A 26800-nucleotide genomic window follows, 5' to 3' on the forward strand; every position below is an offset into this window, starting at 1 on the left:
ACAGCACACCTGATAAAAACTGAGCTGGACTCAGGGTGGGACCGTAGAGAGGAAAGAGGGGGTGGAGGACAGAGGGAGAGAGTAAGAGAATAAAAGACAGAATGTCCGTGTGTGTGTGTGTGTGTGTGTGTGTGTGTGTGTGTGTGTGCTCGTGCGTGACCATGTGTCTGTAAGAGTGAGAGAGCAGTGAGAGGGCGGACAGGCTTCAAGCCCAGGGAGTGGTGTAGGTAGTGGTGGGGTGTCGGTGAATGCGAGTTGGACCAAAAGGGGAGGGCACAGATGTAAAGATATTTAAGATGTGGCCACTGCAGACCTTGAGCTAGAGGAGAGAGAGAGAGAGAGAGAGACAGAGAGAGAGAGAAAGAAAGCAAAGGCCCTGGAAGAACAGCTGATACAAAAAAAGAAGAAGAAATAAAAAAAATTAAAAAAACAGCAGCAGTCCGAGTTTCCACTCGAACCTCCTAGGGACTTGTTATCCATACGAGAGACGCCACCAGGAGCAACTCGCATCTTTGCTACGAGAGACCATAGCCACTGTCTTGAGAGCTATAATGAGGACACGGGTCATCTCCGCTGCAGTTTTTCTTTTAGTGATAGGCCTGACGTGGGCTCAGAACCCAAAGAAGTATGCGGCTCCACCAAAAACGACAAAGATGCAGTGCTGCGATGACATGCGAGCCTTGAAGGTACAGGTAGCCAACCTCACCAGCCTGTTGGAGGAGCTGAGCAGGAAGCAGGAGTTAGATCGGATGAGCTTAGTGAAGCAAGTGGTGGAGATAGAAAAATTGAATCAGCTACAGGAGGCCAGAGTAACTGAAGCCGAAAGTAAGTATTCAGAGATCACCAACCGCGTGGACATTATGCAGCTTCAAGCCACACAGGGTTCTACACAAACCAATTTAGGTAAGAAAATTATGGAAAAAAAATATTTTTTATATAAAAAAATAAACAAATAAACGTTGCTACTGTGTAACCAAAGACTATAAAGAGAATGCTTGTTAAGATGCTTCACAGGTTGATGGGAAAACATTTGAAATGACACAGGCACTGTTTTCCTTTACACAACGACAAAAAAAACTAAAGAAAAACATAGATTTATATCACACTCTTCATGTGTTTGGTCTGTACCTTCTTTATTTGTTTGATATCCAATTATTAAGTTACAGAATTACAACTGAATAGCAAGATTCACACCCCGATTGCAAATGTGCAGTTTTGGATCTATAAGATTATATTTCGATTACAAAGGGGTAGTGATCAAATTGTGCAGAAGAATTGTGACCATGAAACAACTCTGAATGTGTTCATAACACATGACATACAAGAATGCCTATAAAGAAAACCTTTCTGTTCCATCAAAAATACGGTGTCTCGTAAATGATGTTTAGTGTCTGCCACACCAGTAATCTTTCTAACCGGTGGCAGACCTTATGCCTAACCGTGCAGTAAACTTAGTTGGAGTCTAACTATGTTCTTTCTTTCCCATTAGTTCTGTAAGCACAGAGGAGCTTTGTCAGATTTTGTTTCTAAATGCACAAACCACTGTAGGGCTCCAAGTGGACCCAATAAATTTTCCTCTTTAACTAGCTAGATTCATTCCTAAACTGCAACCTTCAAGTGTAATGAATAATGTGCTATTAGGTTATAAAAGCCAGACAGTACCATGTGGAATTAAATCATACTGGAAGCAAACTCATATGACTTGTTTGAACCGTTCCAAATGTTCTAACGGCACCTCTTGATTTATTCCCCCTTCCAGATGCAACCTATGACTGTGCGTCCCTGTACAACAGAAACTACAGAATTTCTGGGGTTTACAAATTGCCCAGAGATGAGTTTCTGGGAACACCTGAACTGGAGGTACGTTATTAATAACTCTGCGTTTGACGGCATGTTGCCTTTAATGACTGTGCAATTACTAAAATTGTTGTGTTCAGGTGTTCTGCGATATGGAGAAAAACGGAGGTGGATGGACAGTCATCCAGAGACGCAGAGTAGGTCTGACCAGCTTCGAGCGGGACTGGAAACAGTACAAGAATGGATTTGGGACGATCAATGGGGACTTCTGGCTTGGCAACGAGAACATCTTCCGTCTAACCCGCCAGGCCACAGTTCTCCGCATTGAGCTGGAGGTCAGAGCTACGAATAACGCAGTTTATTTTACCGTAAGTTTTTAATAAATGTTGAATATTTTGCTTAAAGTTGCTATCTGTTAACCGTTTCAGGACTGGGAGGGGGCAACACGTTATGCTCAGTATGGTTTCTTTACACTGAGCAATGAGCTAAACAGCTACAGGCTTTTTATTGCCAACTACACTGGGAATGCTGGGGACTCGCTCCGTTACCACAACAACACCAATTTCAGCACCAAGAACAAGGACAATGACAAGTGCGTGGACGACTGTGCCCAACTCCGCAAAGGTAAGACACCAGTAGACACTGGTAATAAAAAAAAAAAAATAAGGCAAATTTTTTTTTTAGCAGAAAACAACGGGTTTTTTTTTTTTTATTTATTAATTTTTTTTTTATTATTATTTAAATTTTTTTTACAGGTGGCTATTGGTACAACTGCTGCACAGATTCGAACCTGAATGGTGCATTCTATCGCCAGGGGATGCACACCAAGAACACGGATGGCATCACTTGGTATGGCTGGCACGGACCAAACTACTCCCTCAAACGGGTGGAGATGAAAATCCGACCCCAGGATTTCAAGCCTTAAAGTTAAATTATCTGTCCTTGCTTACCATAATCACCTGCAAACCTTATGCAATACACACTAATGCCTTCTGCATTTACCTGGGTTAAAAAAAACAAAAAAATCTCTATGCGCTTCTTTCTTTCTTTCTTTTTTTTTTTTACAGAATGTTTCTGGACTGAATGTTTGAGAAGCGATGTATGATTGTAAAGTGCTGTTGTTTTGGATATTTATCTCAGATATTTTTATTTTCTCTGAACTTCTCTTTCTAGATTGATCAATGAGTAAGAACTGTGCCTCTTAATCGTCTCTTCATGCCTTTAAATGGAGTAGGTCTTATTTTAGAATATGAAAAAAAATCTGACAGACAGTCGCTAAAATTTTACTTTACTTTTAGTAAATTGACTGATCAATTACACTGAATTGTGTAAAATGTAAAATGTGTACAGTTCTATATAAACAATTGAATGATGAATTAAATTGTATTTTTAAAAAAAATAATAGTGTTTCTCTTTTTGTCGTCCTGACACTGAAAATGAACTACTATTTCACCTGGGCTTGAAAAAAACAAACAAAACAAAAAACAACAACAACAAACCAACCAAATACAACTACTCTACATCTCACTGTATTGCACATAGTTCTTAGGTTTCACATCACCATGTTCAAACATGAGTCCCTTTATCCGAGGTCCAATTGTCACTAGTTTGTCAAAAACAGGATGAAATCTGAGCATCTGTGTGAGACATAAGCTTGAACGTAACCACCTTTTTTTATTAAGAACCATAAAACCCATTTGTTGGGGTCACTAGCAGCCAAATTCCTCACATGTTCAGCTTAGTAGACTCTCTGTTATGATGGTATGAGTCCTTAGAAAATGTCTAATCGGATTCATTAGACACTGTGATATATAAAATAAAGCAAGTGACCAATTGAAAACACTTCATGAGACGATAATGCCGTTCGGTTATTCCGCCTATGCGTTCACAGTGTTCTAAAAAACACGTCTTCAGGAATCCTGTGAGGTCAAAGCAACACGAACTATGCGGCCTGGCTTGACCTTTTACCGGCATATGTGCAGTTTCCTGGTGGCTGCACTCGGTTTCAGAAAGCCATTCATCACACAGTCTTCTAAAGACTGCTGAGGTTTGTTCCTTTAATTGTGCACCAGAAGGAAGCATAGGCTCAACCTTAGCTGCTAATTAGGTTCGCAATAAAAACTGGTTTCAAAGCAAAAAAGGTTTATGAGGTTTAAAAGCGAGTTCCGATTTGTGGTGTACGGATTAGTATCGACCGTGACGCATTTGACAGAAGGCATTTGCAAGTCATTTATTCAATTTTCTCTACTTTATTTATCATCTTAATGACAGTTTCCCTCAGCAAGCTTCCTGAATGAAATGCACTCATTTTTTACACACTATGACATAAGCACTTGGACTCAACATGACCCTTGGCACGATATGAATTAAATCCAGTGAGCACATACAATATTTCTACATGAAGTATGTCACACTTAATCCACCATAAACTTAAAATCAATTATTAAAATAAAAAATAAGTATATTCTACCAGCACTAGTTAAAATGAAATAAAGTGTCAAATAACCACACGTTTCATTCAGGAAGCATCTGTTGAGTTCAGCGGCATTCACTGGCAAATATTTTGACCGAATGTTAATGTAGGGCTGAATGTATATTTCTAGGCGAAGGTGTAATCCTGTTCACTAAATGAAACTTGAGTAAAAAAAAATGTATAAGTGACAAAGGGCCACGTTAAATGCTGTAACTAAGGAAATAGTCACTGCAAAAAAAAGAAATTGAACCGTAAAAGAGAAATTTTTAAATAAATTTGTCTCTGATTATCTGTTTTATTTCCTGTACTACAGTACTAATTCCCTGCTTAAACATTATTCCAGTAAAACTATTTTTTTATCGTGTGTAAAGGCCTCAGCAAATATGCTGCGTGAACCTGAACAGTGAGTCAAGAATGACTGGATTTGTAGGGAAATGTGGACACAAAAAAGTTGTATTAAAATTACTGGAAAATTCCAAGTCAGACTTCTGGGTACACAGCATGGTGATGCGACGTTCACTACCAGGAAAGGCAGTAGATACGTGACTGCCCTCTTTATCTCGCTTAATACAAGATTATAAAAATAAATAAATAAAAATTGTCGACTATTTGAATATCATTGTGCAAAGATCAGATTTGACCTGAGATTCGAAGCTTCCTGTGAATGGCCAACCAATCAACAATCAGTGATTGTCAGTCTGTGACATGTGCTCAATGACATGCGAAATAATTTAATATTTGGGTATTTTTCTTTACTGTCAACATGGGATGAGAAAAGATATAATTAATGCATCTAGTTTCAATCTGTTTAGTTCCTATTTGCTGTTAGAATAACCTCCACTCTACTAAGAAAGTGTTCCACTAGATTCTGGAGTGTGCTTCTGAAGATCTGATTTCATTCAGTCAGAAGGGTGTTAGTAAAGTCAGGTACTGACGTAGATGAGGTGAGGAGGCCTGGGGTGAAGTCAGCATTCCAATTCATCCCAAAGGTGTTCAATAGGATTGAGGTCAGAACTGTTGAATCTCATGCTCAGGAGGATTAAGGCAGTGCTACATAACAATGGTGCTCACACAACATATTTACACATATTGACACTATTTCTCACTTAGGGTGTACTCATTGTTGTTGCCAGCTATTTAATAATGGCTTTATGTGGAGTTATTTTTAGAGGACATTAAAAGGTATAGTGCTACATAAGCTGCACACTGACTAGTATTGTCCCTTAAGAAACATAGAATAAAATAGTTGTGGAAATGTGAGGGGTGTACTCACTTTTGTGAGATACTGTAGATAGTTAAGAGGGGTTTTTTCATTAAAAATAAACTATTTCAAATAATGTAGATAAGAGTGTCCCTAAATTTTTATGAAATCATGGCCCAAAAGATTATTACAAAAGAAAAAAAAAACAGCTGCTGACCATTAAAAAAACATTATTACATAACCTTGGGTAGCTTCTCCTCCATACACTTGAGGTCTGTGTGGCATTTCCCACGGCTGTCTCTGACCGAAATACATTTCTCTCCATTTCTACAGTGCAGTGTGAGAACCGCTTGCAGACACTAATACTAGTCTTCCATCTAGACAGTCACGTATTACGAGCTGTCCTGCCTGCCTACTAAATTTACATATTTCACTTTTGTTAAATATTTTGGATCATATTTATGCCACACGTGTCAGCAATTTCGTAAAAGTAAGTTGGGTAGGGTTAAAGAGTGTGACTTGTGTCTGTGGAATAAAAGTTATAAAACACTCTGGGATGTGCCTCGACATGGACATCCGACAACAGCACATCGCATCTTGTGTTTTCCTTCAAATATTTAACATTCACGTGTTGGTCTCTCATATACATTCAACCCGATAATTCGCGGTTTGAAACTCGCAGCTCGGAAAATTTGCGGGTTCTCATTTGGAACCTAACTAACAGAAAGTTGCAGATCATCTTAAACTTGGGGGACCGAATGTTCAGGAATGCTAGTAATAACATTTGAAACTGAAAAATTGTAGAATTTTTTTTAAAACACATTATTGTATTAAAGTGACAATGTCTAAATGAATTCACTAAGGTACCATAGGGGCTGTGGGGGGGTTCTTAGAACATAACCCCCATGAGTTCCGGGGGACCACTGTATTTGAAAAGATAGGAAAAACTATGTCTTTGGGTACAATTCTTGTAAAATAAAGAACAGCTGAGAACACTAGTCCTGAATGAAAACTTTCAAATGACAAAGCTGCCCCTCAAGAATCCACTTTAGGCCATATCGCATTTATTTTATATTAATAATACTGTACTAAAGTTATTTGTAATCTTCATAAACATATACGGTAAAGTTACACTTGTGCTAATATCATGCAAATCCTGTCCTGTAGCAAAAAGAGTGCTGTTTTTCTTGGTTCTTGACTCCAGTGACATAATTGCGGTTTATCATTCAGCATATAAAGGGAGCTCTTTGATTCCCGCTTATTTATATATAGACATAATTTATTATTTGCTTTCATTTATTTGTAATACCAAGACGCAATGTACTTGAGGGTTTCATCCGCATCTGGAACGAATTCCAGTGAAGCATGAAACGGGATATTCTTGTTACAATGGATGTTTTTAAGTATTGAGACATGAAGCTGGTAGCGAGTTATTTTATGACTTCATGTACGTTTCTGTTCATTTTATGGCCTCTTTATGGCTTTATTTCTGTCTCTATTTCTTGAACCTCAAAACAATGATGAGTCAGCTTTCTCAGGGATTTAAATCGAATCGCTAATATCCGCTTCTGTATGTTTCCACTGCCACAATTTACAAACCTTAAATTCTGCCAATGAACCACATCTTTCAAAAAAATAGTGTGTGGATATAAGCGTACAGTTTTAAATAGATTTTGGCATATGACAATCCTAATTATTTCTATTTCTTATCCGAATTACTGCCCAAAGCATACACAGGCACTAGTGTCAAAGTAGGTCATCACGATAACCATATGTTACATGACAAAGTGTTCATGTGTTATAGTTGACACTTCAGTCTTAATTATTTATGGAGACATGAACATTTTACCATTATAAAGATTATACCATAGCAGACCCAGGAAACTTCCTGAATGGTTTAATGACTGTATTACACTATAAAACAAAGTGTTACACAAAAAATTGACTATAGCTCTTATTTTGTGGAATCTCTGCATTTTGATCTCTATGTTACCTTAGCTACAGTATAACTAGGAAAACAGCCTTATTCTATTTAAAACATATAGAATGCTTTAGTGGGTTATTTGACAGCAATTTTAAATGTAACCCAATGTCGATTTCTGACTTACAGGACTCGTACGCTATATGCAATATATTTTCCATGTGTTCAGTCCTTGCTGTCACCACAGTAGGCTATAATTTTTATCTACTATCTGATGCATGTTAAACCAGCAGCCAGGCATAATAATATAGTTATAAAGAGTGGGCACTTTAGCTTAAGAAGTGCTGTGCTCAGTGTGGTTCAGTGTCTACTTCAAAGTCTATATCTCTCCAATTTCCCAAATGTATAACAGTAAGCATGCAAACATTAAATATTTATTTAGTAGGTTGGGTTTTGTAGATATATTAGGGGTGTAATGGTAAACATATTCGGACCAAATCTTTTTGGTACAGGGCTTTCAAGTCGGTACAAATGCAATCCTTTTTACACACGGAACATAGTTTAAATCGTAAAAAAAAGTTTCCTCAGCAACGTATAAAGTGGCGGACCTCAAGTTTGTTTGGTCTCCACCTTGCACTTTAAGAATTTTGTTTTGTTTTGTTTTTTTACTTGAAAACATATACACGAATGACCGGGGTATTTAAAATAAATAAATAAATAAATAAATAAATAATAAAACAAAAAAAAAAAAGAAACTACAGTTAGCGCAGTGTCACTCTGCCCACTCACTCTGTACTTAAAATGAGATTTGTTTTGCGCATGCATGAAAACGCTAAAGAATCAATAGTGCTAGCTTTAGCCACTAACCAGGAAGTGTCTATCAACTAACGCTGTCGCTATGGATTCAAGATTTTTTCATTCGTCACAAACATAGTTACATGCAGAATACAATTTGTAGTTAGAAAAAGTAAAAAAAATGAATTACAGTTATCTTTATATGCATCCTCAATTGACCTGCCTTACAGCTCTGACCTCAAACCTACTAAACACCTTTTGGATAAATTGGAATGCTGACTGAACCCCAGGCCTCCTCACCTTACATCAGAGTGGGGGATAGATCGCAAATTTAGAGAGCAAAAACACAATGAAACTTCTGGATGGTTGAGCAAAAGAGATCGTTGGCAGAATGCTGTGTTAAATAAAAAATAAAAAAAAACTGACACATTCTTGAGTTTGGCTCTTTAACTGCTTCACGTTAGCTTGTGGAAAACATAAAAGGTATTTGTAAACCGGTCCGAGAGGCTTGTGAAACTCGAACGTTCAGAATTCGGGTACACATCTTGAGCAACGACTAGACTCAAAGCATCCAGCGAGCTTTAAAAAATGAAATGTCGCTTGGAAGTGTGCAATGGGTTCCAGTAAAGTGGTCTAAAGTACTGTGTGTAGATCTGATGACTTCTACTTCAGTCAAATGCCTTAAAGGAAAGAGAATCAGTTTTCCTACCTAATGAGAGATTCCAGAATGAGGGGAGACGGGCCTTTTTGGAATTCGAGTTCTTTGTAATGCAGAGCCTTGGCATAGGCACGGCATTTAGCAGCCCTCTCCCCCAGGAGCACGATTCCATTATCATCCCTCAGCGGAAGTGGACCCTGAAACGAGAGAGTAGAAATTGGTAAATAAGGATTGTGAAACAGTATTAAACAAAACAGAATACGCACAATGGGGCAGTTAAAGACGATCCGAAAGAACGAAACACACCATACAGTTGCACGCATAGAACCTTAACATAAAAAAAACCCGAAAATAACGTATTTCACATATAGAGCAGGTGAGCATGTCTTTGGATAGTATTCAAACTGTGTGCACTGTTTTTCTATCAGCTGTTTTACAACAGGACTATTTTAACGAGAAAACTGAAATTTCTTACTTTGACAGGGAAATCAATTTTAGCATGTCGTTCTTGAAGTCTTTTCAAGACATATTGAATCATGTGACAGTTCGTGTGGAAAAAGAGCAGGTCTTTTTTTTTAACTGCGAAGTTCAAAGTCCTGGGTTTTTCCTCACAATGATTGTCTATTGTCTGAACTAAGATCTGTTCAGACTTCTATATAATTGTTTAATTCACATAATAGCAGCACTATGTTCCTGCCATTCCTGCCACTTCTGGAATGTGTCCTGGAAGTCTTCTTTTTCGAAGCGCGTCAAGCACCTCCTGCGATTCGCACCGGATGCGTATTGGTGAGCCAATGGCGACTGTGGCAAGGAAAAACTCCCTGAGATGGCACGAGGAAGAAACCTTGAGAGGAACCGGACTCAAACGGGATTATCAATGTCTTGTACAATATCAAGTTCTACTCCTGTCAGACAAGAACAAGAATTTGATGCTACAGTGGGCAACACCAAACTTGGACAGTTGAAGAATGTTGCTGAATGTGCTTTTTTTTTCCAGTAAACATACATTATATGGACAAACTAAAAATTTGTGGACGCCTGACCATAAGTCAGCATGTGGTTTTTGAACATCCCATTTCACATTTAGTCCTCATTTGCTGTTATAATAATCTCCACTCTCCTGAGAAGATGTTCCTCTAGAGTTTGGAGTTTGTACTTGTGGTGATTTGTGTTTATTCAGGTGGTGTCATATACTGATGTAGGGTGAGGAGGTCTGGGTTGCAGTCAGTGTTCCAATTCTTCTAAAAAGTATTCAGTAGGGTTGTAGCAGGTTTAAGATCTTCCACTCTAAACCATATATTTATGGATATGAAGATATCCACTTTATGCACAGGTTCATTCTCATGCTGGAAAAGGTTTGTGTCTCCTAGTTCAAGTTTACGAAAGCATTTGATGCCACCAAAGACACCCTACACAATTGTGTGCCTCCATCTTTGTGCAAAAGCCACGTTTCCCAATACCTTTGTCCATATAGCGTATATCAACCTTATACAACAAAAAGTCTGTTCAATTGCTTCAAATTATATGCTAATGGAAAACAGCACTTAAACCGAGTCGCATTATTATGGTATTTGACATTATAGTGGTTTGTCTGGGTCTCATTACTAAGAGTTTGGTCTGGTCCTTATTCTCTAATTATCATCTCTGCTTGTAATATGCTTTTAGTCCTGCACGAGACCACATTCTTGTTCCTGCATGCTGAAAATGATAATCGTGTCCATCTAGCTGCGCTTTTTTCGTCTCTGTACTTCTGATAAAGCAGAACATTTTGTACATTTGGAATATTAGATAACCTATAATAAATGCGCCTTGTTTGCATGCATGGTCAACATTTCAGGGGATGCTGATCACGATCAGGAGAAGTGCGATGACATTTAAGATTGTTTCAGCTGAAGGATTGTACTGACCTTGTCGCTATGCTCCATGAATTCGGCCAAGTTGAGCAGAGTCTGTGTGACCTCAGCAATGTCTTGGGATGTGAGTGCTAGCTCAATGCTGCGGATCAGCTCGTCCTGCTGGTCCTCGCTTAGCTCGGACCAACACGACAGGAACGCCGCATTGAATAGATCTCTGTAGAAGCAAGACGCAGGAGAATTGGTCAATTCGGGCATTTATGAAGAAAAAAACAGTACAGCGACGGTAATATGAAAGTGCCTTCCTGAATTAACTATGTATAAAGTAGGCAACTATACAGATTCCGTATAAACTACAGCTGGCTATAGAAGTAGGTGTGGTTTTTATATAAATAAATTCGACCAGTTTCACCTATGATGAGAACAATACACTTGTCCGAAACATAGCAAAAAGACACAGACTATAACGATTCCTCGAGTCTTTTCCTGGAGACAAGAATACCACATCACGATAATAAATAAATACATGAGTGAGAATAATAATGTGTTTCATTAAATGAATATTTTCCCATAAGATACTCAACCTGGCCACTGCAGAGGGACTTGTTGAACGCAACTGCATTTGTATTTTGGTGTAAGATGCCTATTAAACGCACTAAATGGGTTTAGTTTTCACCGATATAAATTTTTCTAAAAAGAAAAGCAAACTACTTGTTCATTTTAAGAGATCGGTCTTATTTTCTCATTATTGATTAAAAGAAAAAAGTACTTTTTATTCGATTACTCGATTAAAGGATGGAGTAATCTTTAGAATATTGGATTATTAAAATAATCGATAGCTGCAGCCCTACAACAGACTTTACACTAATAAACACAAATCTGGCTTCAATTACCCTGAGAAAAAAAATGCAGCAGATCGGTGTTCAGCCCTACAGTTATCAGGAGAAGTTCCCTAAAAGAAACATAAGGTCGGTAGAATTCACCTGGCTAGTGGAATGTAGGTCTGAGCGAGGGACCAACAGGAGCGCAGTGCAGGAGAGGGCGACTCTTTCAGCAGGACAACACTGAGGCGCCGCAACCATTCCAGCCAGTCGTCTTTAGACACCTTTCTGGCAGCACCCCATGCCTACAGCGCACACATACCACTCAGTCAACAGTAAACACTTTCAAAGACATTATCTGAAAACAGAGCCAACTTAGAAAATATCAAGACTTCTAGGATTTGAACGCTTTTTCAGGCAGTTGGTTTCCAAAGTGTGGTCCATGAAGCATAGCAACAGGGAAAGGTTTATTTATTTCAAGCCTGACATTTATTTTTTATAATTGTTTTTTTTTTTTTTTTTAGGTGATGGATATTACAACACTACGACTGCGTTTTAGCACCACGTTAATAAAAAAAATAATAATAATAGAAGATTACGAAAATAAAGTCGGAATATTTTGAGAATTAACTCGAAATTACGAGAATTAGGTGCTAACAGTATGAGAATAAAGTCAAAACATTTTGAGAATAATGTAGCAATACAAGATTACAGTGGTAATATTTCAATTTAAAAAAATCACAAGTGCAAGAAATATTTCGCTGTTTTGCATAAAATGGATGTGGAGGATTTGGTTAAATCCTATTTTATTTTAGCAGTTAGCACGGAGATATAATTAGTAAATGAACCCTCCAGCGGTTTGTAGTAAACTGCAGTCTGAAATGGTGACCAGTGGTCCACTCCAACGATATCGATGGTTAAATCCGACTGCTACACGAAGACAATATGTTGTTTCTCGAGAGACTATGATAATGATGATAATGATGATAATGATGATAATGATGATCAAAGAAATTGACCTGAAATGACCCCTTTGGATGGCCACGATTTTATTTTCATAATTTCGACTTCATTCTCAAAACATATCGATTTTATCCTCATGCACTAAAACTATTGTCCTAATTTTGACTTTATTCTCAAAATATTTCTACACGATTCTTGTATTGTTACGACTTTATTCTCGGAAGTTTGACTTTAACATGGCACTAAAACTTTGCCATCGGGGAGTCAGTGGAATTTATTTTACAGCTATAAAAAATAATTCCTTGTGGGGAAAAAAAATAAATAAAAAAGGTTCGAGATTTTTCGATTTGTTCAAAACAGAAATCTGAGACTGTGTCCACAAATATAGAAAACGTCTCAAAAATTGGAGCAAGAGAAAGTGGCGCCGTTTACAACCCAAAGGGTGTCTGTTTTTCTATTTGCTTAAAGAGCAGCTGGATTTTGGGTGACAAGGAGGAAGGAAAGATCTGCTCATTCTTCACGTGACAGCTGTGAATCACTGCAGCACGCTGGCCAGCAACAGAAACAATGGAACGTGCTTTTTGGCGGGATCACCGACGGCCCTTTACTGCTCTTACGCCTCGTCACCTTTTTCCAGTAAGCCAGAACATCATGGCTTATAAAAGTCTCAGTGTAATATTTGCATTCTGTCAAAATACTAACAGTGCATGACCGGGCATGATTCATGAGAGACAGACAAGCGCAGTTATTTCAAAGCTGCAACCGCAACTGTTACTTAGATACATCATGTCTTGCATGCTTTTCTTCATTCATTCCAGAACAAACAAATGGAAATAATAGAGATATGGTTACCAAGTTTTAAGCTTTTAATAGGATTTGTTAAATTGCCAGAGAGTCCGCCAAAGTATGAGAACAATTTCGTTTTCTATGAGAAAAACTGTCTGGCAATCAATTAAGCTACCTGATGAATAAAATGATGTGCACAGGAAAGAGAACATGGAGAAATATTTTCCCCGGAACAAGACGTTCTTAATTAAGTCTCGCCTAGAGCTGAAATCTGTCGGATTACCGAAACCTTTTCATCCATCTGCATCTGTATACATGTCGGCGTATGAGCGCTCGCGAGAACAAAATGGCGCGTTTGTTCGTTCCTCGGTATTTTTCACACACACTTTATATTGACCTTCTGAAGCGCCGTCGTGCTGACGTGCAACTTCTTCATCGGACCAGATTCAACCGGGCCACCCTCCAGTGTGTCGCTTTGGCTACTACGCAGTTGGCGATGCTGGAAAACCTGCGAGTCTTCTTCCTCGTCAGCCAAAGTGTAACCCTGGGAAACGGAAAAAATTACGATCAATAAATAAGCAAAAATAAACATTTCTGCTTAGACATCTTAAATCACTGCCCTAATCAAGGAGGCCCTGAATGGCGCAAAACATATTGCAATACATCTTTTGTAATGTCTGAAGGAGAGGATGACTGCTAAATTGTTTTCAGATGGTTGGGGACCATTCATTAGAGGAGGATTGGGGATTGAGAATGGGTTCACTGGTAAGGAGTCACTGATGACTCTCAAAAAAAAAAAAAAAAAAAAGAGAGGGTAACATTTGGTTCAAAGAAAACGAGGAAACACCCTGCTCGTGAAAACAACAGGACGTTTGTTCTGCTTCGGGATCTTAGCTTGTTTACAAGAGTCAACAGGTCCAAGAATGGAGCCAGGAATGAAACAGAGTCATGGAGAAAAGTTATAGGACACTGACCTTGACGATGGAGCAGATGAGCACATCGTATCGTTGGTGGTTGATTCGGTGCTTTAACATCACTTTGTTTACCATGGGAATAAAGATCTGGTACTGTGTTTAAAAAATAAAAAAAAGAGGAGAGAAAGGAGTTTTCAAGAGTGTCACAGCTGCCGTGAAGTTTATTTGATGCACACAAATGACAAGCTACTGCCTGCTTTCATGATCAAAAGGTGCACATGGTGGCCACATGCTAGCCTTAGTGGTCTTTAGGGGAGGTTAGGAAAGGGTGAAAAAAAAGGAAAATGACATCATCCCATTCTTATTAGCAGCCACACTTTTAACATAAAAAAGAAACAAAGAAAGTAAGAAACACAGCCAACGTTATTTAAATCATCGTTAAGTGCTTTCCAGTGGACGGTGGTGCACCGGAAACTTTGCCATTGGGGTTTGAATATTCATGGGTGGATAAATTGCACAAGTACCTTTTTACCAAGCTGGAAAACTAAAGAGGACAGGGTGTCCATTGCTGTGCTCCTCAACTCAGGAGTTCCATCCAAAGTGCGCACAATAGGGTGGATGATTCTGGAAGCATAGTCGGTGAAGTCTAGAGACTCGGTCAGACGATCTAAAGTTTCCAAAGCAACCCTGCAGTCAAAACAGAGAGAAAACTTTAACTGGAAAGCCTTCTAACGCTTACCGTAAGCACTGGCAACACTGCAAAATTTGCCGTTTGAATCGTTTTTATATTTCCAACAAATAATAATAACACTTAGCCAGATAAAGAAACGAAAATAGGACTTCTTGTGTTGGACATTTAATTGAAACAGGGCAAATATATTCGTTTGACACCAAAAAAAAAACGTAATAAAAAAATTCTAAACCCAAATGTGCTTTCATTTTGGCATGAAGTGTCTTTCAAGGGTGATGAGGACATATCGAAGCCGACATGAGATGGCAGGCCAAACTGCTCTGGTGTTTCAATCAGAGAGTTCCAATAACAGGAACCCTTGCCGACGCGGGAGGAAGCAGTCACCCGATTCGTATTTATTCTCTACGCCATCACGTGGCCTTTTTTTCAAGCGGTGGAATCGCCTACTTGCTATAGTTCCCTCAAAACAGAGATTGACTGTCAAGGATGTCTCTTTTTCTGATGAGGAGAGCACATCCACTGTATAGCTTCTGATCTTATTGCCTAGCACTGAGATTACATATCTACAGCCAACGAACTTTTCAAAGACACTGGTGTAAGTAAAAAATACCACCAGGTAAATACAAAAAACACAACAAGTAAACACAAAGCTGGAAAGATTAACAAGATTTACTGACTTCCGGGCAGGCAGAGGGACATCAGGGGCATCAAACAGTTTGACTATCGGAGGCAACAGCAGATGGAGGTAGTCATCTAAGTTGGCACCAAACAGCTGGATGGCCATGAGAAGCTGCAAAGCAGGAAAAAAATAAGAAGAAATCAGCGAAGTGCTGGAAAAAAAGCAACAACTGATATAATAAACACTGATATAGGTCAAAGTTTACTTAGCTAACAAATGATATAAATCTGTCTGACCTCAAATATGAGTGCGAGTCTAAATTCTCTATTACCTCAAAATCTGAGGAGACCGAGAATGCCAAACTGTAGAAAATGGCAGACCTTTAATGGTTTCTGGAAAACCATTCCACTATTCACGATTGCTCTGTTTTTGTTCATCGGAGAATACGGAAAGGTCACAGGCCACAATCTGAGATAAATCTTTTCCTGTACATCAATTTTTTTGTGTAAAACGAGCATTTAAAACAGGTGGCCCAGACATTCCCTGGGATGAAGGAGCTCCCTGCCAGACCACTGATCTGACCAGACATGAAGCTCTGCCACTGTACACACACCATTGTATTAAGTGTCATGTCAGGGACATTCTGTATACATGTGAGGTTAAATAATTGGAGACGATGGGTTTATTGAACTGGCCCGCAGTCGTCAGTCTCTGTGTCTCATGTGTGGCTGATATTCTATCTGAGTGGTTGTTGGGTGTAGATCTTCTGTGGACGCCTGCTGATTACGGGGCAGTGGGAGCCTGCGATATTCCTCCCTTTGCTTTCAAGTCTTTTTCTGCAAGCCACAGTTTATTTCTGTGCTTCTCTGGCCTGACATCCCAGTGTCTTACATTTTTCGAGTTTTGAGGTTAATGTTGGTAAAAAATAAGAAGAATTAGACTTTAAGCGGTAAACACTTAGAAGGGTGGAACCTCATCAACCAATTGCCAATCTAAAACTTGGAAATGAACCTGACTGACACATTAAACCAAAGTATATCTGTGTTAGATAAATCTGATAAACCGATCGAGCCTGCCACTCAAGGAGGTACTGCCGACCTCCTTGAGTGTTTAAAGGCTCTGGCATGGAGAAGCTGGTGTTTTGAAACTGGTTTCTCTCAAGGTTTCTTCCTCATAACATCTAAGGGAGTTTTTCCTTGCCACAGTCACCATGGCTGCTCATCAGGGATAAATGCACACCTTTCACCTCAACTCTTAAAATTCTGTAAAGCTGCTTTGAGACAATGTCTGTTGTGAAAAGCGCTACAGAAATAAACTTGACTTGGGTTGGAGAAGAAGATCTTGAGTGGCCTGCTATAGGAGCTTTGACCTAAACCCTGTGAACATTTTTGGAATGAACTGGACTGCACCCCAGGCCTCCTTAAACTACAATAGTACCTGCCTACAAATGCCCTCGTGGCTGAATGAGCACAAATCTCTACAACCACACACAAAATCTGGTGGAACATCTTCCCAGAAGAGTGGAGGCTATAAATGAAAATGGAAACTTAATCGGGAATGGGATGTTCAAAAAGCATATAGGAATCTTATGGTCAGGTGTCCACAAACTTTTGTTCATATAGTGCATTTGTAATATTTATCTATGACTGAATGTCATTTAAAAAAAAAAAAAAAAAGGTCTGTTTTTCTAAACATGAATCGAGTTCATGCCTGGACAGTAAGGCTTAAACTGGACTATAACCAAAGAGGAACATAATAACGTTGTGTTATTGGAAAAGCTTTTACAAATCTAGTGGCATCCATGACATAAGCTCGCCGTCACCCTTGAACGAGCACACAATCTTCCTGAGGTTTCACATGTGGGAGTCAAAGCACTAAAAATCACATCAATTGAGCAAAGCGATTCCAGATTTCCATTATAAACCACTCATCCGTCTGTCCTTAATGGCCGCAGCGAATGCACATCAGGAAGAGGCGAGGAAAACTGGCCTGGTAATACAGTAAGATGTACAATGGTGGGAAAAAAAAGCCTGTTACTACTGTTTGTGGTAAAAGGACTGCAAATATTTATGTAGAAAAATAGAAGGAGGACATGTGTTCCTGGAACTGAGGTGGCACTATTACAAAAGTCCGCATGAACCGAATATCTAAACACGGTAATAAAGCAGCAGAAAACCAAAACAAAGAAAATTAAATTGAAATAAGTTTATCGGGTTTGGCAACTGAACATGAGTGCAGGGAACACAGTGCACTGAGTTCACCTGGTTTTAGGTGAATGTAGTGTTTATGTCATTTACAGACGCCAGATGTATTGAACATTGACGCTGCCTTACTCCACAATTAGAAATGCACATGCTTTACTGTCGTTATATAATTCTAGGAGGCAAAATAAAGAGCAAAAAACAAATAGTTGTTTGTGGTATAAGGACTACAAATATGTATATAGAAAAATAGAACTGAGGTGGCACTATTATAAAAGTAACTTACAGAATTTTTAATCTTTAATTAAAATTTAAAAAATTATTTAAAAAATAAGACTTTAATTAAATTACTTTAATTATTAAAAAAAATATAATAATTAAAATGAATAAATAAAATGGCATTAAGTGGCCTCATGAGACCTGCTGCATCAAAATAATAGTTTCACACTGGTAATGTTTGCCAAATCCTTAAAGATTTGAAAGCACCGTGTGAGCCAGAGAAGCTTTCGGAAGCTTTCGGAATCATTTAGATTTTAGCAACAGATACCTCATTCTATCTATAAGGCAAATAAAATCACATTTCTTGCATTTAAAACATCACACGATTCAATTTTCAAAATGATCTAAGGATCAAAAATCCAGTTCATATAAAAAAAGAAAAAACAATCAAAAGTCAATGCTATGGTTTAAATTGCACAGCCCAATATGCCAATTTACTACAATGCGAAACCAGTTATCTTGAAAAGAACCTGTAATCTTGAAAGTAACCTTGTATTAATGCTCAGGGAAACATAAAATCAGCAGCTGATAAATGAGCTGCTGAGGGCCTGTGGCTGCAGATGGTACTTCAGTTGTAAATGATAACCAGGAGCTAGTTGTCTAGCTGGAGTTCTAAATATTTAGACGTAACCATGACCTTTACACGCTTTTTTATGTTTGTGTATATATTTATGCACATTTTTACCTTAATGGTAACGCTTCGTCCAGGGCTGATGTCATGCATGAAGACCCGCAGCATGTGTGGGATAAGCTGGGGCAGGTACAGCTTGAACTCTCCTCCCAGAGCCACGACTATCTGCTCGATGAGCAAGATGATGGTGTTCTGCATTGGGTTGTTCGGGGTCCAGTATTCCTGCAAGTGCATCAATAAATAAGGAAAAAAAAAAAACACTATATGCTATCTGGATTGAAGCTGAAACGCTGAGCCTGGTTAGGGTTTAGTAATCAAATTGCTTTCAATAATACTCAGAAACTATGAAAAAACTCAGAACATAAATCGGTTTATGGCTGAAGAATACTTTTAAAATGGATTCGGTTTCATTTATATGAGTGATGTTTAGTCAGTTTTAATCGAATTTGTGGGTATTTTCTCCCGGTGGTGCGGTTCGGCGAATGCACTCACGCAGGACAAAACAACCGGTCAGATATGATCTAAAATCTGACTGAGGTGGTCTCATTCTGCCCTTTCAAACAAACACTGCTACGGTTTGAGTGCAGTCAAAAAAAGATTCAATGCAAGTCCCGGAACTTGGATCAAACATGCTGTGTGTTTTTGGTTGGAGGAACTTTATTTTATAGATATGAGCTTCTAAAATAGTCTGCAAGGCAATACAAATAAGCACTGTGGAAATGTGAGATGTTCCTGTTATTGGACCATTGAATAAATGCATGTGATGGAGAAAAAAAATATATTTTTTTTTTAACTAACAAATTTAATGAGAAAGTGAGTAACCTTTGTGGTTTCTACCCACACTTGACAAAGGTATGTTTGACTTTTTTACTATTGCCAAACTTCTGACCTGTAAATGAAAAAAAAACATATCCTTCAGTTAATAATCTTTGGATTTATAGTCAGCGTGAAAGCTACTGTAACCAACCCTCATTTCTGATACTCTGATTCACACTCCGAAATCAGACTAATACTAGTAAAAATGTCTCAGACTTCCTGAAACAGTGAGAGCAGACTGGAATAAAGGTTAAATATGCACTAAAGAACATTAGGTCCATGCCATTCAGTAATAGAGGTTTAGGCCCACTTTTCTACCCGATACCATTTTTTTTTTTTCTTTTTTTCTTTTTTTTTTAGCAAAAAGCGTGAATGATCATCTTGAAAAAGCAGAAAACAGATGATGGGGGTTGGAAACAGTGAGTCATACGTCTTATAAAACTGTCAAATGCTTTGGCCAGACGACTGCTGACTGCTGTGAAAGACCTCCGAACCCCCAGCATGATTTTTATGACAAATCTGCAATAGCAATTCACGCTTGCAGCATCTGGATGAGTAAATAAAAAAAAAAAAGAAACCAATAATTTGTATTTTAAATCCGTTACAGTAAAGCTGTGTAAAGGTGTTAAATGAGGGGCTGGGGTAAAGGGCACCAGAAGACAAAACAAGAAAAAGGAAAACATTTCACTTTTATAGGTATGTCTGCATGAAAGCTCAGTGAAAATTATGCTCATTGTGGCAAAAACAAACTAAAACAAAAACGAAAACATAGATCCATGATGTGGCACCCCAGAAGACTAATATAAGAAGGGAAGGTGATGGGGGACTTACTCGGATCAGGGTGACGATGTCATCCATGTATGGTCGGATGTGGATCTTGACAAAGCACACCACCATACCAAGGAGTGGAACCAACTAAAACGTAATGAGATAAAGAACAGGCTCAATTAAATCAAAAGGCTGCTAATAGATAACTGATTCTATAATCATGCTTTATTCAGTGTTACTACGGTTTCATAAATTATTACCGATCTCGGTAGAAAGTAACAAGCAACTTCAAAACAGACATGACACAAAAAAATAAAAAACGTTCATGGTTCTCGATAAATCTGCTAAATATTCTAGCACATGGTTTTACTAATGCCATTTTTGTTTTGGGTAAAATAGCCTATATGGACAAAAGTGTTGGGACTTTTCCAGCCATATTTGTTTCTTCCCCAAAATGTGACCACAAACTTTTAGGCACACAACTGTATTAGATGTGGTAAATTTTCCCTTCCCCAGCATGACAAAACCCCTGTGCACAAAGCCTCCATGAAGATATGGTGTACATGGTTTGGAGTGTAAGATCTTGAGTAGCCTGCTATAGAGCTTGGACCTCAACTCTACTGAACACCTTTGGGATGAATGTGAATGCTGACTGCATCTCAGGTCTTCTCATGCTACATCAATTCCATGAATTGCTTTTTAAACCTGAATGAGCATAATGATTTAAATAGGAAAATTATTCATTTTAATAAATGTTAAATACATTGTGATACCTATTCTGAAAGCCTCGCCGTTTCTGACACTTACTTCTTTTATGCTGGTGTCACACACACGGATGACGTTGAGGAACGTGGGCATGACCTGGGGCAGGAACTGCACACATTTCAGGCCCAACGACTTGAAAATGAAGGTGACCGCCTGCACCACCATGGTGTGGTGGTTGGAGAGCGATGGGTCACGCAGGATGCGCATCAGCGTCACTATGGCAACAGCCGGGTAAAACTCGTCCAGAGGCAAGTTGCCCATGTTCACGAGCATTTCGCTGGTGCTGTAGTCGGCTAAAGGGGGTGGAGGGCACACATACATTTACATTTTTAATCTCAGTGATACACGAATGATGCCAATTGTAAGCATTTGATAAGAACTAATACACTCCAGTAGATCCAAGTGTCTTCTGATATTAAGGCAGTGGCAGTGATTTCGCTTTTGTTGTCTTAAAAAATCTTTGCAGAAATATTTTACAATACTCAAGCCTTTATAATCTTTTAAGCAGCTTGAAGGATGAGTACTTCAATCCCAAACAAAGCTTTGCTGTAATAAAGGTCTATGAGCATTTCAGGAGCCAAGCAAGAGAAATATGGTCTATTTTGTATGTCAAAGTTCTACATAAAATGGTTGCCTCAGTGACAGTCCTACAATATCTCTTTCCCTGCTTCTTTTCATGGCCGAGTCAGACAAAGCAGCTGGACGAGACCTTCATATCTCCCCCATGAGCCTACGTCTGTCAAAGGCACTTTACAATGTAACATGAAACATGCAGGACTGGATCATTTCAAGTCGTTCATTGGTGAAATGTTGTTCAAAATCAGATTATTTAGCAATAAATTCTACAGATCTCTGATGGCCCACAGATCAATGATGTCACTTGGTCTAAGAAGCCAAATTTTGACAAATCATTTAAACTTCCTTCTTCTGAAAAGATGGAGATAATTCAGCTGCATGGCTTGATGTGACAGACAAAGGCAATGCAATAAACCTAAAAAATAAAACCTCATTACTTCCAGCTAAGGCAGCAATAAATCTGCACAGGCTGTTTGCTTTAGTTCTGTGATTGAGCTCGGCAAACAAAGTGTCCAAAATGACACAAAGTCTTGCATGAGGGGGAATAAACTGGACCTTAAGAAAGGCTTTGTGGCTTCACAACCATGCAAACCAGGAGGCCTTGCGGTCTGTGGCTGGGTGCTTCCTGCGGTCGTAAAGATGTCAGATTGGTCTCACATGCACATTAAACAATTATGTGTGTTTGCACGCCGGAGTGTGTGTTTGGAGGCTGTTTTTCATGAGCCACTATGACTTCATCTCCTCATAGATATACCCCCACCCACCCACACAAAACACATCCCCTTTTTAAATTCACTGAAGCGTTTGATGTTGGCGTGAACAGTGTTGTGTCTGGCTGCTGAGAAAGCTAATAAAATTTGGGGGCTGGAGGCTCACAGGTGCTCGGTTTTCACTGTACTTAGAATAGTAGACTCCAGGGTGCCAAGGATGATGGAAGGAAGCTCGGGGTGGTCTTTGAAATGGTGAAATCAGAAGGATGACGACAACGTGCATGCAATTTATGAATAAATCAATAAAAAAAAAATACGTTGCCAATTGACTATACGCCAATCAAGCAAAACAAGAAGTTAAAAAACAGAAGGATCAATTGACATAGAATAGTATTATTGCATAATAGTGCAAAAAAAAAAAAAATTGCTGTACTTCAACAACAATTTCGGTGGCACAAGCGATACAAATTCAGATTAAGACCAACATAAGAATAATTTGACAATGCCACTAAAAACTGAATTCTACTACAGTGGTTTAGTATTTAATATTCCCTCTTGAATACTGTTGGCTGAATGTTTTTTTTTCCCCAACCACAGTGAAGTATGTGTTTCAAGACCTAACAGAAAGCACCTGCAGCTGATTTACCTCGCAGACAAAGCAATGACTGAAAAGGTAGGTGTATTTGTGAGCTAAGAACGGATCGCAGAATTTTGTTAGCGAACCTAAACGCTGTAATATAAAGCATGCTTTGTGAAAAAGTCTCTTTCAGAAAACGTTTTCCCCAGCTGAGGCTTGGCTCCGCAGCGCTCGCTAAGCAATAACGATGCAGTCCAGAACGACGAGCCGTCGTCGACTGCACAGCTCTCGTTCTCCTCCTCTCAGCAGTAAACCCGACATGACTCACGTTTATTCTGATTTCCCATGGCTCCTCACAGAAATGTGGACAGCGGCCAATGCATAGTCTTTTTGAGACGAGGGAAAAGTGTGAGCACTTTGAAGCAGTATTTCAGGCGCATGCTGACGGAGTGCCCCAGACACTGCCCTTTAATGAAACCCTATCTCTCTGAGGGGACATATCTCCCACTTCCTGCTCCTTCATGTAGTCCCTACTGTTAAACCTATTAGTTTTCTCCCAAAACCAAAATAAGGCACAAGAACGGCACACTGTATTCAAAGCCAAGATGCGCAAGCATAGAGAAGAGTTAAAACTGATGCGGATACGAGGACCTACGTACATGGTATGTATTATGACAGTTGCGTGAGATGCACATATGGGGTGGAGTTGAATAAAAAAAACAGAATCATCCCTGTTATGTGCAGCTCTGCCCTTGAATTTAAAGTCGATTTTTCTTATTCTGAGCCTCAAATACTTTAAAACATGGAATGCCATTCAAGAGCAGTCAATTACAAATATATACCTTCATTACATCGAGTTAACACTATCTGAACATTAATGTCCATAGAAATAAAACTCTAACTGGAGACACCAAATTTCAGAAACAGAAAATGAGTTATTAGAGATGCTAGGTCTGCTTAATTCATCGAATCGTTCACAATATTACCAATCTAGATCTATTTTTTAGGCTTTGAATGCAACTGCTTGTAAGGCGTTTATCCCTCGACTCGAATAAAATACAAGAACTACATTTGAATAATTGGACTGGTGCGCTAAAACAAGTGTAAGCCAAATGTAAATGGAAAACCTTCACTATATAAATATAAATACCGACATTGAACATGGCCCTTAGAAAGCAATTACAACAATGCTTAGTGTCACCCATCTTGTCCAAGCTCTAAACTATGGTCCTCAACTGACGAGTGAATGTTCGGTTACAAAAAGCCAAACATTCCCGTAGTTCTACGAATGTACAACACAGCTGATTAATGTGGTAATGTGGTAATGTGTGTCGGACACCAAAAAGCTAAGATGCCGCGGCAGCCAGCTTCAGGTGTTTGGACATGTCGGTTGCGTATGTGTCATAGTCTGCACCTGGTCAGGTGACGATACTTGGAAGCTTTTATATATAAACATAGCACTATATATTAATGAATGGACCGAAGGACTAAACGTAAATAAAGACTGACAAGCCGTGAGAATTTCTTGTGTCACTGTGAAGGTGTGCAACATACGAAATGTTGTTAGAAGAGTTTTTACACAAGCTTTTCAGGATGAGGAAATTACCAGTTTAACACAATATATGTATGAGTGCATACGGAAAGTTAGGGATTCAAGCCCCAGTATCACTAAGCTGCCATTCTTGGGCCCTTGAGCAGGGCCCTCGAGCAAGGCCCTTAACCCTCTGTGAATATGACTGTGCTGTAATGTACACGTGACAGTTTAAAAAAAAAAAAAAAAAAAAAACATACACTGTTATTAATGCTAGTGTTTACCTGAATCTTGACTGGACTTGGATTCTGAGAGACTCACAGCAGAAGCATCGCGTGATTGGTCAATCATGCCGATGTTAACTTTATGCTTATAGGGGTCCAGCGCACCAAGAAGTCCTAGCACGCGGATGGCCTGGAAAATAAAATCAGTTTTGAATAAAAAAAAATAAAAAAAATCTATTTAAAAATAAACGATCAAAATAAAGCATAACAACACGATGGTGTGTTCGTGTCTGGTTTCCCCGTGTTGGAATGTTTGGGAAAATGTTCTGCATCTGAACTACTTCAATCTGCTCTGCATCACGCTTCATTATTATTTAAGATTTTTTCACCTGACTTCAAAAACGGGACAAAGTGCACTAAAATTGCATAAAACAGATAATGTGGTATGGCAAGATAAAAAGAAACAAAAAAATAGGAAAATAATTCCACTCCAGCAGTATAGTCAAAAAATAATAAAGAATAAAGTAGAGGTTGCGTTCCTATATAATAAAATTAAAGTTATATCTAATATATTTGATATCCAATATTCTAAACTGCAAATTAATTATGTCTGGTAACAAAGTGTTAATATAGATATTAAGGCAAAAGTTTGTGGGGGTTTTTAAATAATAAAAACTAGTGTTATGAGCACTAATGAAAATGTTAAGTGGAAATCTGGATAGTTAAATTAAATTAATTGATGAGGATGAATTGAAGATAGAAAAGATGATACGACTCAAGTGTCATCTTAGAAATTAAAATTTTGAGACGTTAAAGACCTTAAGATGCTGTCAGACCTTGAAAGTTCTTTTTCAAAAGATACAAATACAATTATCTACGCTAAAAACGATACACCGTCAATTACATTAGATGCGTTATTTGCATGGTACTGAATATTTGTGTGATTTCTTTAAATATAAAAACGGTAAATTATCATTTGGACCTGTACTAAATATTTAAAGATGCTCTGGATCTTCAAATGAGTTATCAGACAGGTCTTGACTCTTGGTACTAGACATGAGGATCATTCGAACACCGAGAAGTAAAGACACTAAAATGTTTAGAATGGATGTTTAGGCTACAGACATGTATGTGTCAAGAACCCTTAAATTGACGACTTCAGTTAGCATGAGAGTGTGTTTTCTAAAAACACGTCAGTAATGTGGTGCAGAGGCGCACCAGTTTCAAATCTGCTTCAAAACCCACAGTTTTATATAGAACTATTGCAGGTGCATTACATCCCTTGAAGAAGCTTCTTTTTATAGAATGATTTTAAATAGTTATTACAAATTCAAATAGTGTAATGGGAATAAATGTGGTTCAAACCAAGCCTTCTATTCCTGTCCAGATCAAGTTTATTCGTATCGAAGATAAAGAAATCTTCAACATACTAAACATCCCACAAATTATTGCTTGGTTATTAAATGAATGCTTTCATCTAAAACCCGAATAATTTCAGGGCTGTGGGAGACAAATTCGAACATGTAATTAAATGAAGCTACTTTTTGAAGAATAATTGTAAATAGTTATTAGATACTCAAAAAACTGCAATGGAATTGAAAAGGGTTCAAACCAAGCTTTTCTGGTCACACATTACACACGAACGTCGCATGCCTCACCTCTCGCCTGATGCCCTGGTTCTGCTCCGTTTTTAGGAAGTTGAGCAGTACCTCCAGCAAAGACGGATACTTCCTGTAGGGTTCCACTACATAGCCGGTACTGGCCACTTGCTGGCCCAGAGTCCACAGCGCCACCTGGTGGGAGACAAAATGACAGGGTTTACTGATGCAGATATCTTTTAGCCAGCTGATGGGATTAGGGTACGTAAAGGTACAATTCATTGTAAGGAAATTTCTTCTTATATAATTGATATATGGCTAATAATGTCATTTACTTTGGTCAGTTTACCAGTTCAACTTGACATATGCTCTGATACCTATTCACATTCAGTTTTGTGATTCAAAGAAGCAGAAAGAAGTGACTAGAACTCAGGCTGAATTAAACTCTATACCTAAAAGTCTACAGCACAAGGTACTTAAATCTGATAGGCTTTAAGATGTTCATCTCCAATGACTTCTGATAATGTTGTATTTCAAAAACAGGTGTATACTAGAACATTTCTTTCATTACATTGTCATTACTATAATCATACAGTAAAGAGGTAGACCGATAGTGGATTTTACCGATTTTA

At 38.5% G+C, this 26800-nt stretch overlaps 2 protein-coding genes across 5 annotated transcripts in view; one reads left to right on the forward strand and one right to left on the reverse strand.

Moving 5' to 3' along the window:
* mtor (mechanistic target of rapamycin kinase) overlaps nucleotides 1–26800 on the reverse strand; it is an 84145-nt gene that overhangs the window by 45974 nt on the left and 11371 nt on the right. For all 4 annotated transcript variants that reach the window (XM_046870795.1, XM_046870794.1, XM_046870796.1 and 1 more), the window contains exons 17-28: nucleotides 26229–26363; nucleotides 24631–24760; nucleotides 20995–21245; nucleotides 20251–20334; nucleotides 18658–18825; nucleotides 15551–15663; nucleotides 14707–14869; nucleotides 14243–14335; nucleotides 13666–13812; nucleotides 11682–11824; nucleotides 10753–10915; nucleotides 8897–9042 (exon numbers count right to left, since the gene is read on the reverse strand). In XM_046870795.1, coding sequence (XP_046726751.1) covers nucleotides 8897–9042; nucleotides 10753–10915; nucleotides 11682–11824; nucleotides 13666–13812; nucleotides 14243–14335; nucleotides 14707–14869; nucleotides 15551–15663; nucleotides 18658–18825; nucleotides 20251–20334; nucleotides 20995–21245; nucleotides 24631–24760; nucleotides 26229–26363 — 1736 coding nt within the window. The remainder of the gene's footprint in view (nucleotides 1–8896; nucleotides 9043–10752; nucleotides 10916–11681; nucleotides 11825–13665; nucleotides 13813–14242; nucleotides 14336–14706; nucleotides 14870–15550; nucleotides 15664–18657; nucleotides 18826–20250; nucleotides 20335–20994; nucleotides 21246–24630; nucleotides 24761–26228; nucleotides 26364–26800) is intronic.
* Nucleotides 293–3196, forward strand: angptl7 (angiopoietin-like 7). Its single transcript, XM_046870798.1, has 5 exons — nucleotides 293–903; nucleotides 1760–1860; nucleotides 1938–2132; nucleotides 2226–2421; nucleotides 2553–3196. The coding sequence occupies exons 1-5, from the start codon at nucleotides 552–554 to the stop codon at nucleotides 2720–2722; spliced, it is 1014 nt and encodes a 337-aa protein (XP_046726754.1). The 5' UTR covers nucleotides 293–551; the 3' UTR covers nucleotides 2723–3196.

This window comes from Silurus meridionalis, chromosome 17 (genome assembly GCF_014805685.1).
Source record: "Silurus meridionalis isolate SWU-2019-XX chromosome 17, ASM1480568v1, whole genome shotgun sequence".
Lineage (NCBI taxonomy): Eukaryota > Metazoa > Chordata > Actinopteri > Siluriformes > Siluridae > Silurus > Silurus meridionalis.